At 38.6% G+C, this 17,325-nt stretch overlaps 1 protein-coding gene across 1 annotated transcript in view; it reads left to right on the top strand.

The window, feature by feature from the left end:
* Nucleotides 1–17,325, top strand: part of LOC110155848 (proto-oncogene tyrosine-protein kinase Src-like) — a 53,593-nt gene that overhangs the window by 13,239 nt on the left and 23,029 nt on the right. Inside the window, exon 2 of the mRNA XM_020920018.2 lies at nucleotides 15,482–15,763. Within this exon, the coding sequence (XP_020775677.1) occupies nucleotides 15,490–15,763 (274 nt within the window). The 5' untranslated portion in view covers nucleotides 15,482–15,489. The remainder of the gene's footprint in view (nucleotides 1–15,481; nucleotides 15,764–17,325) is intronic.

Genomic DNA, 17,325 nt, shown 5'->3' on the forward strand with positions numbered 1-17,325 from the left:
TCATCTCTACTCCTTTCCCTCTCTTCTCTCCATCTCTCTCTCACTCCATATCTACTCCATTCCCTCTCTTCTCTTTACCTCTCTCCCACTTCATCTCTTGTCCTTTCTCTCTCTCCTCTCTACCTCTCTTCCTCTCCATCTCTTCTCCTTTCCCTCTCTTCTCTCTTTTTATTGACCTCTCCTCCTCTCTCCTGCTCCAGCTCTACTCCTTTCCCTCTTCTCTCTTCCTCTCTACCCCTCTCTGTGTCTTTCTCTCTACTCTTCTACCTGTCTACCTCTTTCCCTCTCTCTCTCTCTCTCTCTCTCCGTTTGCATCGTCGTGGGAACCCGCCGCCACTGTCCTCTATAATATGACTCACTGATTCGTCTTAGGGCCAGGCGGGCTTATGGTTTGGAGCAGAAATGAGCAGCTTCAGGCTCCTGGGGATTAAAACGGGAGCGGGGAAGAGGAGGAGGAGGAGGAGGTGTTACTGGAAGATGGGTGAGATCAGAGTGTATTGGAAAATTTCATTCAAATGGTTGGTTTTTATCAGAATTGCAAATGTGGTAATAACATAAAAAGTCAAATCATGTCCAGCCAGCCACAAATGTGAATTTTTTATCTTTCCCTGGTTGAAGGGTAAGGATATAAAGATGGGGTCACATCCAGAGACTGTATAAAGAAGTGGACTTGTGGCAGATGGTGTTCAGCTCCAGTCAAATGAAGTTCAGCGAGACTCGCGGTTATAGGAGCGAATTTGGACTTCCATATTGGGGATAGAAATAGATTTATGGACAAAATAGCGAAATGCAAACACCAGGATAATGTAGAGCGGGTTAATACGAGCATTTTAAGGGCCTGTTTACACGAGAACACTTGAGGGTTAAAACAACAAAATATTTAATCAAAAGTGCCTTTCTTGATGGTGTTTTTGGGGCTTAAAATGCAAAAACCACCATCCAGAGTGGAAAAGTTGAATACGCTCCGCCGTAGCGTTTCAGTCTACACTACCCAAGACGCAAAAGTCTGCTCACGTCACGTACGCATTTATGTCACATACGTCACCACCTAGCATCACCACCGACCCGCCTGGCATGCATACCTAATCCAATTCCACACACTTTTGCATCACTGTGTATGCGCGCAGAGTTTCTCCCATAAACGCTCGTCTAAACGCGGAATAAAAAGAGAAGACACGGTGCCACTCAGAAAGTCATCATATAAATGTAACCTAAGACGAAAATGAGGAGCAAAATGACAGCAGCAGTTACAGAGAGAGGGGTGACGTTTTTTCAATACAATACAAAGCAAATAGAAGCTGAAGTCAATGGAGCTGGAAGCGCACCCATATGCCCTTCCTGTTCACTTTTTGTCAGTGTTTTGCATCAAAAAAATTAACAAGGCAACTCATTTTGGATTTAAAATGTTTGTAATAATCCACTCTACATGTTCCTGATGTTTATATTTCACTATTTTGTCCATAAATCAGTTCCTATTCCTAATATGGAACTTGACTCCAAATTTGCCTAATAACTGCCAGCCATGGTGAGCTTCATTTGACTGACGGCACACTCCCTTAGTTTACTTTTTTTTGGTCAATGGCCATTCCCAAGCTTGAGTAAATAAAGAATTACATTATGGAGGCAGATGCTGTAACTAAGGCATTGCACATGTTTTATTATCTGCTGATTTAAGGGTGTGAAAAAATATCAAAATATCGATATATCATATTGTTTAATGTGATGATACAGTATCGATATTGTAAGGATACTGTATCGATATATCACAAAATGTATTTTTTGGTATATTTTACTAAGTTATTTTGTTACAGAGCTACAGTTTTGTTGCTTGTTTAGAGGAAAGGAACTCATTTATGTAGCAATTTGACATTTTCACTGTTCTGATGATCAAAATGGACTTTATTCATATATTTCATATACTTTGTACAAGAAGTGGTTTAACAAAGACTTATACTATCACAGACATGATTTAGCCTTTATTTTTTATTGAACTGTATCGAATCCTTTTAATATATATCGTATCGAATCGAAGTGCATTGTATTGAGATATGTATCATATTGTGGCCTATGTATCCTACTGGCAACTTCTTAATGATACCCAGCCGTACTGCTGATGAAGCCATATTTCTTTGAATCATCACAACATGGACCAGTGCCCTAACCGTACATGTGTCTTTGTGTAATTCCTCTCTAACTGATCACACATGAAACTGAAACTAGCCTGATTAATTCTTAACCACATTATACAGTTGATGAGTAATCCGTGTAAATGTCTCTTCTTCTCTACCAATCCCTCTCTCCCCTCTCCCTCTCCCCTTTGCTGAGTCTTCACCTCTCTAACTCTCCCCCTCTAAATCAGTGCTCTCCAGACTGTAGCTCCCCAAGAGATTTCTGAATTCTATTGCGCTGAATAACAAAAATTTGATTAATTACCATTGTAAATGTATCATTTTGATGCCTAACTATAAACACTAATAAATGGATAATGGTTTGTTTTATAAGCATCTAATTGTCCCCCCTCCAAGTCTCGCCCTGGCTCTTATATTTACTCAAAGTAGCTTGCTGAAGGAAAAACACTGGAAACCCCTGCTTTATATAATTCTTTTATTTCTCTCCCTCCCTACCTTTCTTCCTGTTTACCTTTCTACTTCTTTACCTCTCTACCTCTCTCCATCTCTATCTTTTTTCTTCTATACCTCTTTATACCTCCCATCTTTCTTTCTTTCTTTTTGTTATTTTTGGCTATACAATTAGATTTAAGCCATAAAAAGTTGAATTAATATTTATATTTATATTTGTATGATTCATTACAGATGCAAACTAAGTATTACATCATTTTATTCTCTTGTTTGTTTATTGCAACTCATGATTTTTTAACAATATTGCAGATTTAGAATAGTTTTTGTGGTTTAAATCTGCTCTTTTGTTTTGTTGTGTCATAAATTAGTTTCAATATTATCCTTTATCATCTATATTTACTTAAGGAATACTTTGAACTTCGAAATTTGTTATCAGGACAGGCCTTCTTACTACAATTACTTTCAAATGGGTTACTAGGGTTTACTCTCCCTTTATAAGCTTCGTCTTTCAGATCCGGTACCACGCAACCACATACGCAATTCTTGAACTGCAAAGCCCTTTCTATACGAGACCTTTCACCGTTTTCTGTTACATTGTCTTCCGTATGTACCCGCTGTCTCTCCTTGCACACTTTGTATTTGAGCAGTTTTATGGAGTGGGTAAGCCTTGGTCAACAGCCCCTGTGATGAATACTCCGCTGTGGACTGAGCAGTGCCTGGAGTCCATTGTAACACATGGCCAAAGTCTATTGAGAGCCACCAGTGAATGAACGCCAGTGTTAGCTGTGAGTCACTCCTCTGGCTTCTTTTCCCACAATTCCCAGCGTTAGTCACAGGGGGAGCTTGTATGGCCCAAAGGGAGAAGCGACAGTAACATCTTGGCGTAAAGGCTGTGAGGATTAATTGGAATAATTGTGATTAATCATTTGTTTTATCGTATTTTGATCATTGCAATTGTTATTTGGACTAAGAAGACTCTAAAATACACACCAAAAGATCTTCTAAAACTAAGACATATCTCAAAAAGTAAAAAAAAAAAAGAAAGAATAAACAATTTCTGATTTTCATTAATAATATACTTTAAAGGTGCATTGTGTAATTTTTCTGGTCGAGGGTCTGTCATCTGCTTGTCTCCATGTATCTCCATATCTATTGTAGGGATGTGACTATATCCAAATCTCTCTGTCTGATATTATCACGATATGCATCTCATGGTACGATATTTATTGCAATATTTTGGAGAGGCTGATATAATTGTAGAAAAGACACTTTTTTGCTTTTAAAATACCTTGACATGATTTTGATGTGAATTATTTCCGTCATAATCGCAAGAATTCAAGTAAAAACACATTTCTTTATGTTGTCTGCGCTGAAATGAATCATGGGATATGTAGTTCCCAATGTTTATTAGCTATTGCTACAATAAAACCATGCGTTTAATCTAAGGATTTTGTAATTCGATATATTGTGACAGCCCACGGTATTATTGTGAGACTTTTGACTTACATCCCTACTATATTGTAAAGGTCTTTTTATTGCTCAAAACTGCCGCAAAAACATGCATTATTACTGTGAGTAGGTCCACCTCTCCACAGATCTAACCTGTAACTTGGCCTGGTAATGTGAGCTGCTCATCTCCATGGAGCTGGTGAAATTAAATGTCATACTGTACAACATTTCAGGAAAGAAAACAACAAGTCATGGACCCTATACTAGAAAAATTACACAGTGAACCTTTAAAATGTATCTTTAAAAAAATCTCAATGTACAATAAAAATGAGTCAGCGAATTAAACATTTGTAATCCTCTGACTAGTTGATTACTAAAATAATTGTAAATTGCAGCCCTCAGTTCTGTTATGATTCAACATCACATCATCAACATAACTGTTCTTTTTGAAACATGTTCTGAACTTACGATTCTAAAAAAAAAAAAGGCGCAGTTTTCTGAGTGTGAACCCAACAAACAGCTGGAGCAATAGTTCAATTGAGTTTGAGCCCACTTACAGAAAGCTTAAAGGTTTTAGCCCTATTATCTGCAATCCGAGTTGTTACGATTTGTATCTTTGGGAACAAAAACTACATTATCAAGCCCTAATCCTGACTAACTCTACAAACGGACCTGGAAAAAGCTAGAGTGATATTACCGGCTTAATAAGGTTAACTCAATGATATTGATCTGTATTGGCTTCTGTCAGTTTAGTTCAGGTTGGGGAGGGACTGTCAGCAGAGTTTAAAGGTCCTTTATTACGCAAAATTGACTCTTGTGAGATTTTCGCCCTGTTAAAATACGGTTACTTCCTCAAAAACATAGACTACCTGCTAAAAGTTTTAGAACACCACACTTTTTCCAGTTTTTTACTATTAACTGTTGATCAAAACATATTCTAAACTTTTGATTCATGAAAGTGTCCACCTTTGGGAGATATAACAGCTGAACACACTCGTGGCTTGTTCTTTTTACAATAGAAATCAAATATTCTTCAGAAGGTTCTTCCCAAGTTTGTTGCAGAAGTTCCCATAAAAGTGTTTCACTTGTAGGTTGCTTGGCTTTCACTCTTCTGTCCAGTTCATCCCAAATCAGCTTTTTTTCCTGAGGTAGTTTTGGCAGAGCTTGGACTTGTGTTTTGTATCTTTTATCTTTTTTTTTTTTAACCTCTTACTGTTCATTTCTTACCTTTGTACCATTTAAAGCTCTTCATTGGACTTGCACGAATTGAATTGCAAAAAGTAACTGGAAAAATTAGGGTGTTCTAAAACGTTTGACTGGTAGTGTACCTGGATTTGTGTTTTGTTTCATTCACACATTTGAGAAATCCTCCAAACGTCAAAATTCTTTGTTCCTCCTTGTGATTTCCTGAAGTGGTAGTTTTCAAGTTACCTTTTAGTTCTGTAAAAATTATAATTCCAGGGCTGAAATGATCCAAATGATTCTAGTGAGGGTGTATGGAGTTTAAAACACAAAGGAGCACTTCCTGTATTGCCACATGACAAAATATTTTCAGTTTAAGAGAAGAACTCAGCCTAAATATGCAGGATTTTTGAGTTTAAACATGTGTGAATGAAACAAAACACAAATCCAGGTATGTTTTGTGGTGAGGAAACATTACAATATTGATCAAAAAATAGTGTAACATGAACAATTTTAGTCAAATAGTTGAAGATTTCCACTTTCTCATGAGCACCTTTCACTTTTACTTTACAATTTTTACAGAACTAAAACAGGCACACCTTTCATATTCACTTCTCCATAAGGTTCTCATAAAGTAGCTCCAGTAATCTAATCTCGCCTCCATTATGTGCTCTCATGTTTCTCTTAACACTGTTTGATTTCCTGTTTTCAAACCGACCATATTAGGAAAAGGTTGAGATGCCTTGGCTCCTTGTTTACATTAGCAGACTCTCTCAAGGATACTGTGGTGTGAGCACTTAGCATTGAGATAAGCAGAGGGTCCAGACATGACGCTGCAAGAATCATAATAACACGCATTTGTGTCCAGACGGGTTTAAAATGACTTGGTATTAGGATGACCGCCTGTGACAAATGTTAGGCTAGGTGTAGGCTGTGCTCCTCTTCCTCAGGATGCATATTACTAAATAATTTAAAGGTTCTATATCAGCGTTTCCCAAACTTGTTTTCTGGGGACCCATATTTTCAAAGTCACAAATCTTCACGACTCAAGTCAATAGACATTATTCATAAATCACAAAATAAAGGTGGATTTGATCATTATTGAACATTAATGAGGATATTTTATTGTTGACTGAGTGATCGTGTCTCTCTGAACAATTAGTATTACTCAAGTTTTAAACAGTGAAAAACAGTAATTGAACCAGCAATATTGGAACAAAATAGTCAATAAAATAATTACAAAAACATGTCTGAACATTTCAACATTTCTTATCAGATTGGTGGGCCTGTCTGTGTTTTTGTAGCAGGGTGAAAGAGGATAGCCAGGCTGGCGTCACCTAGTGCCTCCGCTCAATTTCATTTCTCTCCAACGACTAGGTCAGGAATCGGAATACACTAGACGGTTCGCAAAAACCCCAGAAGTGCGAGTCCGGGCACCAGGCAATCAGTGAAGAGCCATACATTCTGTGTTGCCGAGGATTTAAAGCCGGAACAAAGAGAATGTTTGGTGAATTTTATCAAGGTTAAAGATGTTATTACCCTTCTTCCTACGGGATTTGGGAAAAGCTTAATATACCAGTTATCCCCGTTAGTGAAGCATTACATACATCATGACCAAATAGCAGCGAATGGTTGAATGAAAAAGTACCCGCCGACCATTGAGCGAAGAAAGTCTAATGCTGCAAGGTCAGATGGTTTCCACGAAGTGAAACCTGCTGATGAATCAGGCTAACAGGAGGGGAGTACAACACTCATATCAGGCCTATAGGTAGAACTGTATATTGCCGACCTACGTGCAGATCGTGACCCCCTCAAAAAATCTTTTGCAACCCACCTGAGGGTCGCAACCCAGTCTTTGGGAAACAATGTTCTATATTACGTAAAATTGTGTCTTTCATGAGCTTTAAGGCATGTTATAATGTCATTACATCATCAAAATATACCTGGAGCTGTTTTGTTTCATTCACGCATGTTTGAGTAACCCTTTATTATTGTGATGTCATGGCAGCTACCGTTCACTTTTAGTCCAGTAGAGATTGGCAATTCCAAATGATTCTAGTGAAGGTGTTTGGAGTTTAAAAACACAGTGGAGCACTTCTGTATCGCCACAGCACAAGGTGGAACAGAGAGTTTGCATATTTAGGCTCAGTTCTTCTCTCTTGAGTCTGTGTACGAATGAAAGAAAACACAACTCTCAGTGTGTTTGTGATCAGAAATATATGTCCTTTTTAAAGATGAGCATTTAAATTTAACAATAAAAAATATACCTGATGTTGTTCAAAATGCTGAATTTTGTTATAATATTACTACAATCTGGTAAAACTTCCTTTGTTCCTAGAAATCTGAACACTGCCAATAGTTAAAATTTGTGTAGCAAGTGTCAGGCTCCTATTGGACTTTTATCTATTTTTCTTAACCAACCGATAAACTATAGTGCAGGGTTTGCAGCTCCAGCTCAAGACCATGTGAGTCCTCCTACATATGTACATTTTCTATACAGTCAGAGTCTCATTCTCATTGTTACTCTAGTGCCATTAGATCTTCTCCATTGTATTCTCTTGCCTGCCAATCTAAAACCTCTATATTTCTAATTCCGATCAGCCATGCGGAAAACCCTCTGCTGCACACGCACTTTAGCGCCGTATCAAACGCTCTTCTTCTTCTTGTGTTCTGTCACCCGTGGGTCCCTGTGACTCAGTGCTGCTCGGTCGGAAGCGCTGCCCCCTGCTGTGAGAGATTACATCCTGGCAGGAGTTGAATCGGAAACCCCATAAGAGCTCGTGCACGTGTGTCTGTGCGTGTGTGTGCGTGTATGTATGCGTTTGCGTAAGTGTGAGTGTGTATATGTGTGTATGCGTCCATATGTTTGTGTGAGTGTGCGTATATATGTGTATAGGCCTGATCAGATATGCGTTCCCCGACTCGTCTCCACAATGAGGAGCCCCATACCTGTGTAATTTTGTGTGTACATGTGCGTGTGTGTGTGTTTGTGTGTGCGTGTGTGCCTGATTAGCTATGCGTTCCCCCACACATCTCCACAGCGAGGAGTCCCATACCTGTGTAATTATGTTATCCATGCACATTACACTTAAAACACCCACAGAGCCACAGCTGTCCGAACGACCACAACAGCCACCTACACAAACCGATGCTACGCACACTTCCCTCTTCGCTGGGAGTAACTGAATTGTGAAGAGAAGTGTTGGCATGACAGTACCAGCGTAGTGGGAAAACATGCTGGGTTTACATGAAAAATGCACACAGTGGTTGGACATGGGAACATTATGTAGGCTTGGACTGTTTTTTTGTGTTTTTAATTACGTCTGGTTTTGTGGAAACTCAAAAATCTCTTACACGGATTGAAGAAATACGAGATATCATTCGTTCATTCGTTTTTCAAAGTAAAACCAAAAATAAGGAAACAAAAAACAACTATTTTCTGCATTATTTGTCTCCAAAACCAAAATGAAAAAACGATAACGATTTGTGTTTTCAGTTTTTGATTTTGTGTTTCTGTGACTTAAACTGCAATGCCGGACTTTTGCGCGGCATACAAACTGAACCAGGACTAAACCAGGACTAAACCAGGTGTAAACCAGGTCTAAACCAGTCTCAGTCCTGGTCTGGTCCCAGACTCAGCCCTAGCCTGGTCCTAGTCTCCGTCCTGAACCAGGACTGAACCAGGACTGAACCAGGACTGAACCAGGACTGAACCAGGAGTGTCAGGATGGGCCCGGAGGTGTGCCTGCATAGACTGTCGGATGATCAGACTGAGACCGGGACTGAGACCGGGACTGAGACCGGGACTGAGACCGGGACTGAGACCGGGACTGAGACCGGGACTGAGACCGGGACTGAGACCGGGACTGAGACCGGGACTGAGACCTACTTTAGTCCTGGTTTAATTCTGGTTTAATTCTGGTTTAATTCTGGTTTAATTCTGGTTTAGTCCTGGTTCCGACAGTTTGTGGGAAATGGGAAACGGCCATTATCCTTGTTTTCCATTATTCATTTAAACACAAAAACTGAAAAAACAAATTATCTGTTTTTTCATTTTGGTTTTGGAGACAAATAATGAAGAAAATAATTGTTTTTCTTTTTCTGTTTTTTTTTTTTTTTTTGAAAAGCGGCTGAATGAGCGATACACAGATTTGCTTCCTTATCATTATTTATTTTTATTTTCCACCATTCAGTAATATTTTTCTTTCAGTTTTCAACACAATTTACCTTGAAAAGAACAAAATAAAAATAAATAAATAGTAAAATAAACGCTATTAAGTATTTCTCTCAAATATTGTGCAGTAAGCTTGACATTCATTTGCTATTATTGCATTATGCTTTATACCAGATGCCCTTCCCGACTCAACATACATTCATTGGATCCATTGGGATGTCCTGTAGTGGGTGGTGTAGTGGATTTCATGTCCTAAAGTTTAAAAAAATGCTGACGATAAAGACATGCACATCTAACTGTGGCTCCAAAAGGTCTCAGTAAAGATTTTGACCCAAGACTGTTTTGGTGACTCAAAATGTTGACGTCACTCCAGTCTGTGGCTGTATGTGTGCCTACAAATGATACTTCCATTTCTGCAGTGCTGATGCAAATATTATTGTTTTCTGTTTTTTATAATTTTATTTTTGTATATAAATTGTAAACAGTGTAAATACGTCTAGCTGTGGTAAGTCAATACACCACTTTAAAACATCTGTTCAGTACTAAAGATTCTATTCAACAATCAAAAACTTTTATTGGGTCAAAGGTTGGGTCAGCTGACTGGGCTGAAACGTCACATTGTGGTGTCATTGAAATAAAAATCTGGGAGATTCAAGGAACTGCAAGTGCCGGATCTCTTTCCTTTTTTGTACTAAAGTAGAAAGAAATTTCTAGTAGATATTCCTCTATTAAAAATGTAGAAAGTGCCAGTGTTGATGAAAATGAATGTGCTGGAGCTACATGCATTTGAAAGTAGTAGTAGCAAAGCAGAAAGTACTAGGACGACTGAACTACAGCTACTGCTATGATTACTACTACACCTACTGCTACTACATAAATGATCTTCTCTGTTACTACAACAACTGAACATATGGTACATTTGGGATTATAGTGATAAACACTCAAATTTCCATTCGCCTCCATTTAGTCGCATTTAATCTGTGAAAATGCTAATGTCCCCCTCCTCCAGCTGTTGCACTTATTTAAATGACTATCAAAATGAGTTATGACTTTTTGAACCTGGCCCTGTTTACCATTTTAAAGAAGCCATATTCTGGGAAATTTGTAACCGTATAATTTTTTCATCATTGCAAATGTAGTAGAGTGTTTCTCTGGTTAATTTGCCTGTCAGTCACTCTCTTCGCCCCTCGAGAATAAAAAAAAAAAACACATCCTTGTTTAGGTAAAGCATAGTACTTGTTGCCCAAGCTTTAAATCCTGAATATTGCGTAGTATGTACAAACTTTAAAGGGTCTGTATTACGTTTTCTGACCTACTGTATGTAATAATGTTGTTTCCTCATCCAAAACATACTGTACCTGGAGTTGTTTTGTGTTTCGTTCATGTTTAACACACAAACCCCGCCGGAGTTCTTCTCTCAAACAGAAAACACTCCTTTCCACCTTGTGATGTCATGTGGTAATACAGTGAGTGCTCCACTGTGTTTTTAAACTCTATTAAGGGTATCCAAAATATCAATATATCTTATTGTTTAATGTGATGATGCAGAATCAATGTCATGGGTTGCTGTATCGATATATCACCAAGAAGATTTTTTTGGTATATTTTACTAAATTATTTTGCTACAGCTACAGCTTTGTTGCTTGTTTAGAGGAAGGAAACTCTTTGTTGCAGCACATTTGACATATTCACTGTTTTAAAATGTGTGTTTCATATTCACTTTGCACAAAAAGTGGTTTAACAAAGACTTTTAGTATCACAGCCATGATTTAGCCATTATATTTTCTTGAGCCGTATCGAATAGATTTGAAATATATTGTATTGAATCGAAAGTGCACTATATGAGGAATGTATCGTATCGGCAACTTCTTAATGATACCCAGCCATGAACTCCATACACCTTCACTAGAATCATTTGGATAATTTCAGCACCAGAATTTCCAATCTCTGATGAACTAAAGGTAAAATGTAGCTGTTCACTTGAAAATGTGGAACTGAGCATTTTTAGCTTTGGAGATGTAGACTAATAATAAATGATTACTCAAACATGTATGAATAAAACAAAACACAACTCCAAGTATATTTTTGAGGAGGTAACAGCATTGTAACATGGCTTAAAGCTCACAAGAGTCACTTTTGTTTAATGCACTGCGTGACCTTTTGGGTCCACCATCTGCTTGTCTCATGGAGATGTGATTGCTTCTGTGGTATGTCAGCTATCTCCATTAAGCAGGTGACACCGTGAGGCCAAGTTACAGGTCAGATCTTTGAAGAGGTGAGCCCACAATGCTCAATGCACAGTGCTGTATTTTTGAGCAACATAAATGCTTGGAATCGAAAACATGCATACTGTGGGACATACCAGGCAAAATGACAACATCTCCAGGGAAACAAGCAGATAAGTTACACAACACATCTTTTAAACAACAATTAAACACCGTATAAATGATCATACGGCTTATTATTTGAACAATAGCGCTGGTCCAGTCCAGAGCTTGCCTCAGGTCACAGTGACTCACAGCGAGAACAGTTATTTCAGTCTGCAGCAGAGACAGTCACAGACACATGAAACAGCCCTGTTCCTCTGTGAACGCAGTACTTCCCAGACACCAGTGGGTAGTACTTTGCGTGTACCTTGTGTACTTGTGTGTACTTGTGTGTAGTGTTGTGTAGGAGCAGCTGTTCCCCTGGCTCTGGGATCAAATCTCTATCTCACATCCTTTTTCCGACACATGTTAGATCAGTGGGAGGCTGTCCAGCAACTGTTTTGAGAGAGAAGGATGAGAGGGAGAGGGTAAATGACCGGAAGTCTGTTCATTTATTAGGAACACTTCAAGATGTCATTTTGAATTAAATAATATTATTCCGCTAAATACTTTTAAAGGGCCCATATTATCCTATTTTCTGATCAATGTTATGTTGTTTTCTTATTACAAACAGACCTGGAGTTGTGTTTTGTTTCATTCACACATGTTTAAAGCACAAATCCTCTTCTTCTCTCAAACTGAAAACAGTCTGCTCCAACTTGTGATGTCATGTGGTAATACAGGAAGTGCTCCTCTGTGTTTTTAAACTTCGTACATCTTCACTAGAATCATTTGGATAATTTCAGCTCCAGAATTTCCAATCTCCAATGAGCTTTTAAAGGTAAAATGTAGCTGTTAACTTGAAAATATGGAACAGAGCATTTTTAGTTTTGGAGATGTAGATTATGAATTATTAATAAAGGATTTCCCAAATATGTATGAATGAAACAAAACACAACTCCAGGTCATTTGATGAGGTAAAAACATTTTAACACGTGTTAAAGCTCACAGAAGTCAATTTTGCATAATATAAGACCTTTAAATCTTGTGTTTTAATATTGCTTGCATTCTTGTTGCACATTTTTATCTCATAGCTTGCACTTTTAAAAACCTATGCAGTCTGTATGATGCTCTAACATAATTTTGTTGTTATTTTATATGACAATAACAATAAGGGAATTGAATTGAATAGCTGTGTTACTTAATTTTTGCCATGTGCTCAAGACAGGTTTTGATGATTCTCTCATTTCTACTTAATTTGGTCAGTGAATACCTACTGTAAATATGAATTATAGTTTTACACTAATCTAAAAAGCAGTCTGTGAGGAAAAAATGAGAAATGTGAAATTACAAGAAGCAGGTCTAGGTCTATTTTAGAGATTTCTGCATTGGTAGGGAGGGAGAAATCTGTCCAAATGTTCAACACAATTTACATGCTGATATTTTAAACATGGTTTCAGCTAAATAAAGGTGTTTTCTTATGTTTTTTATTTGTCAGATGATAATATTTGGGTACGACAGAAGAGTTTTGGCCTTGTGTACAAAATGGTTGCTAGATAACAGTTATGGAAACCCCTAGTGTGATTTCAAACCAGAAAGTAAAATGTGAAACTTAAAAATGGCCAATGGGGATTTCTTTTTTTTTTTTTTCCTTTCTATGTTAAGTGTGTTTTAGTCAAATTAGTTGTCCAATGTTGTCAGAGGCCTTTTACGAGAACAGCAATGTGCTTCTTACAAAGGCGTATGTCCCAATTTCTACGTTGTACTTCGCTCTGAAACTTTTCTGGTGATGGGTCTCTCTGCCCTCATGGATATTTTATTGCTCTGTTTGGAATGTGCCACAGTACGATATTAAATCTCCATGGAGACGAGCAGGAGTCTCTTTTGTTTCAAGCATAGTGGTAAAGTAGTACCAGTCGTCTTGTCTCATAGCAACAAGGCGAGACATTTCAGCCTCACTGATCGCACCTGATTGATTTGTAGGAAGGGCATCTGGCTTTAAAACGATACTTTGACTGCTTGACTATGATAAAAGAAAACAAAACTGTATTTCTTTTCAGAATTTTACTTTTAAATTTGGATATATATTTATTTACCTCCTTCACCCCTTTCTCCACACAAAAAATGTCTTTCTGAAATGCAATTTTTGAGGAGTGTGAAGGTACACGGAAGATTTTAGTTTCATTTAGACACAACATTTTCTCAGGCACACATTGTACCATGCTCTTTGCAGTATTTTCATTGAGTTTCCCATAATGAGGAAGTGGTAGTTACCTGCAGAAAAGCCGCTGTCCTTCAGGTCACCAGTGTATAATTTACGATCTACACGTGCTTTGTCTAAGGCCTGGTTTCTCTTATTGATTCCAGCAGATTGGATCAACAGACGGCTGAAGTGACCTTGGATTTGTGTGTGTGTGTGTGTGTGTTTGTGAGAGATTGTAGACAGACAGTGCATGTTAACGAAACCTTGATCTGAGATGAGCTGCATATGTGCTATCAGACACTACTGCCACCGTGTGAAAACGCATACAGTCTATACATAATTTGTCATGGAAACATATTTTGCCTTTATGGTACATCTAAAGAACTCATGTTACTCTGTTTTCTTATCTGTGTTATAATGTTGTTTCCTCATCACAAACATACCCTCAGCTGTGTTTTGTTTCATTCACACATGTTTAACACACAAACCCTGCATATTTAGGTTGAGTTCTTCTCCCAAACAGAAGAAAACTAAAAAAGTTCGACTGTTTTTGAAACTCCATACATCTGCACTTGAATCATTTGGGTAATTCCAGCCCTGGAACGGCTAAAAATTCTTTGCTCCACCTTAGCGGTTTTCAAGTTAACAGCTACCTTTTACCCTTTGTTCAGAAGATTGGCAATTCCAGGTCTGAAATTATCCAAATTATTAGTGAAGGTGTATGAAGCGACATCACAAGGTTGAACAGGTGTTTCCAGTTTGAGAGAAGAACTCAGCCTAACTATGCAGGTTTCTGTGTTAAACATGAGAATGAAACAAAACATGACTTCTGACTGTATGTTTGTGATGAGGAAACGTTATGACATATATCAGAAAATAGCCTGGCAAAAGGAGAAATTTTATTTTTTCAACTGGACAAAGTTTTATTTGGTTGAATATGTTTTGCAGCTCATCTAAGCTGCTGCTTTGGTTCTGATCAGACGCTGGTGGACACTTTCTTATATCTGTCTGAAGGGAGGAGTTAACTACAATAAAACTACTCTGAAACTAACACACCTACTTGTTTACAGTTTCTTTTAGTTATTTAGGCCTATTGAACTTGCACTGAGTGTGGGGTCATGTTAACGTAATCATTCAGGGCCATTTCTTATGGTCTTGGTTTCAGAGTAGTTTCATTGTAGTTAGCTCCTCCCTTCAGGCAGATATAAGGAAGTGTCCACCAGCATCTGACCAGAAGTGGAGAAGCTGCTTGGATGAGCTACGAAACGTATTTGACCAAATAAACTTTTGTCCATTTGACAAATTGAATTTCTCCATTTGCCATGGATTCTACCTGGACGACAAGAGATTTTACACACATCAGAAAATAACGTGATATGGGCCCTTAAAAGAAAGAAGCTTATATTCGATATATTGTGACAGCCCACAAAATTATCATGAGACCTTTGACGATATAATATTGCGATAATTCAGTTATTGTTACATCTCTACTTGCAAATTTAAATTCTAAAAGAATTATAATTTCCTCATGTATGAAAAAAATAAATCTTTTGTAAACCTCACTTACCTTCTCTCTCTCCTACCCCAGGTCTCCTCATGGGGGCGGGCAAGAGCAAGCCGAAGGAGCCCGGGCAGAGGTCCATGAGTCTGGATGGGACCATCGGCACTGGCTCGGACAGCGGGCACTTCCACCACCTGGGCCCGGCCAAGCAGACGCAGACCCCCAACCGGAGCCCCGCGGTGGGCACGGGGCGAAGGGGGCACCAGGGGCAGAACCAGCATGTGCCCACCAACACCCCTGAGCTCGCCTTGTTCGGAGGAGTGGACCACACGGGCACCATCACATCGCCACACCGCGGACCACTGTCAGGTGAGGACACAACAAAGTCGAGTGTTATATGTACTGTGTGCGACAGGCCCGTCAATGGAAATTTAGGGGCCCAGGGCAAGAAGCCTCACATGGGCCCCACTCTAATATTAATTTATAAGAAGAGGTTCCAATTCTGGGCCCCTAAGACCATGGGGATCGGGACAAGAGACTCCCTTGCCCCCCCTATCAAGTCCCCTGGTGTAGGAAGATGTGTTTTTCATTGACTTGTAGTAGTAGTAGTTGTAGTAGTTGCAGTAGTACTAGTAAAAGTAGTAGTAAAACTAGTGAGAGTAGCAGCAGTAGTAGTATTATTTTATAAGATATAATAGTTAACTTTTTATTTTCTTGACACCATTTGCTCTGGGACTGTTTAAATATTCATAGTTAGTTTCTTAGCTTTTTTACTTGTCTGACTAAAACTATAAGAAGTTAACTAGCAGTAGTAGTAGTAGCAAGTGTTGTATTGGTAACAGTGGTAGTAAAAGTAGCAGTGGTAGTAGTAGTAGCAGCAATAGTATTTTTGTAACATTCATCTTGTCTTCTAGTTATGATAGATAACTTCTTATTTTCTTGACCCCATTTACCCTGAGGTCGTTTAAATATTCATAGTTAACTTGACAAACTTATCATCTTTTAATGACTGACTGACTAAAAATATAAGTTAAGTAACAGTAGTAGTAGAAGCAGTAGTAGTATTTTTCTAACGTTCATCTTGTCTTCAAGTTATAATAGTTAACTTTTCATTTTCTTGACACCATTTACTCTGGGGCTGTTTAAATATTCATAGTCAACTTCTTCTTTTTTTAGTCAGACAACTAAATAAGATAAGAAGTTAAATAAGGCTACGTTCAGACTGCAAGGCTTAATGCTCAATTCAAATTTTTTTGTGATATCCAATTTTTTTGTGAGGTCATTCACATTTCCGATCAAATGCCACTTGTATGTGATCTCCAGTGTGAACTTTAAGTGCCCCAAAAGTGTCCCGTGTCCTGAGCGTGTGCAGTATTTATGGGAGTAGCATAAACTCTTAGCTTGTCTTCCAAAATATGGTCCAGTTCTTCGTAAAATGGACAGGTTACACGTCCATGGCGACTTTGTTGGAGTCTTTAGCCTCCTTATATTTGGCTCGCAGGCTCTTTATTTTTTGTTGACATTGGAGCCAGGACTGCTTGTAGCCCCACTCGGCCATTTCTTTGGCAATCATTTCAAAAACCGCCCGGTTCCAATAAGACCCCTCCAATTTGGCCTAAATACAGCGATCCCCCCAAATATTAATTAACTCACTAATCTTACTTTCCCTCCATTGACTAGATCCCGAGCCAGACATGTAGGTGGGATGAATGCGACCTGGCCGTTCAGACTGAAGTCACATGCCGAAAGATCAGATACGTGTAGGTTTTAGGATCACATTTGGGTCACATTTGAAAAAATCTGTGGATCTGTGTTGTCATTAAAAGATCAGATACAGGTCACATAGGGGCGAAAAAATCGGATTTGGGTCACGTCAGGCTGCAGTCTGAACATAGCCACAGTAGCAGTTGTTGTTGTAGCTGTAGCAATAA

The sequence above is a fragment of the Boleophthalmus pectinirostris genome, unplaced genomic scaffold (genome assembly GCF_026225935.1).
Source record: "Boleophthalmus pectinirostris isolate CB_2022bp ecotype Guang Dong unplaced genomic scaffold, ASM2622593v1 HiC_scaffold_3, whole genome shotgun sequence".
NCBI lineage: Eukaryota > Metazoa > Chordata > Actinopteri > Gobiiformes > Gobiidae > Boleophthalmus > Boleophthalmus pectinirostris.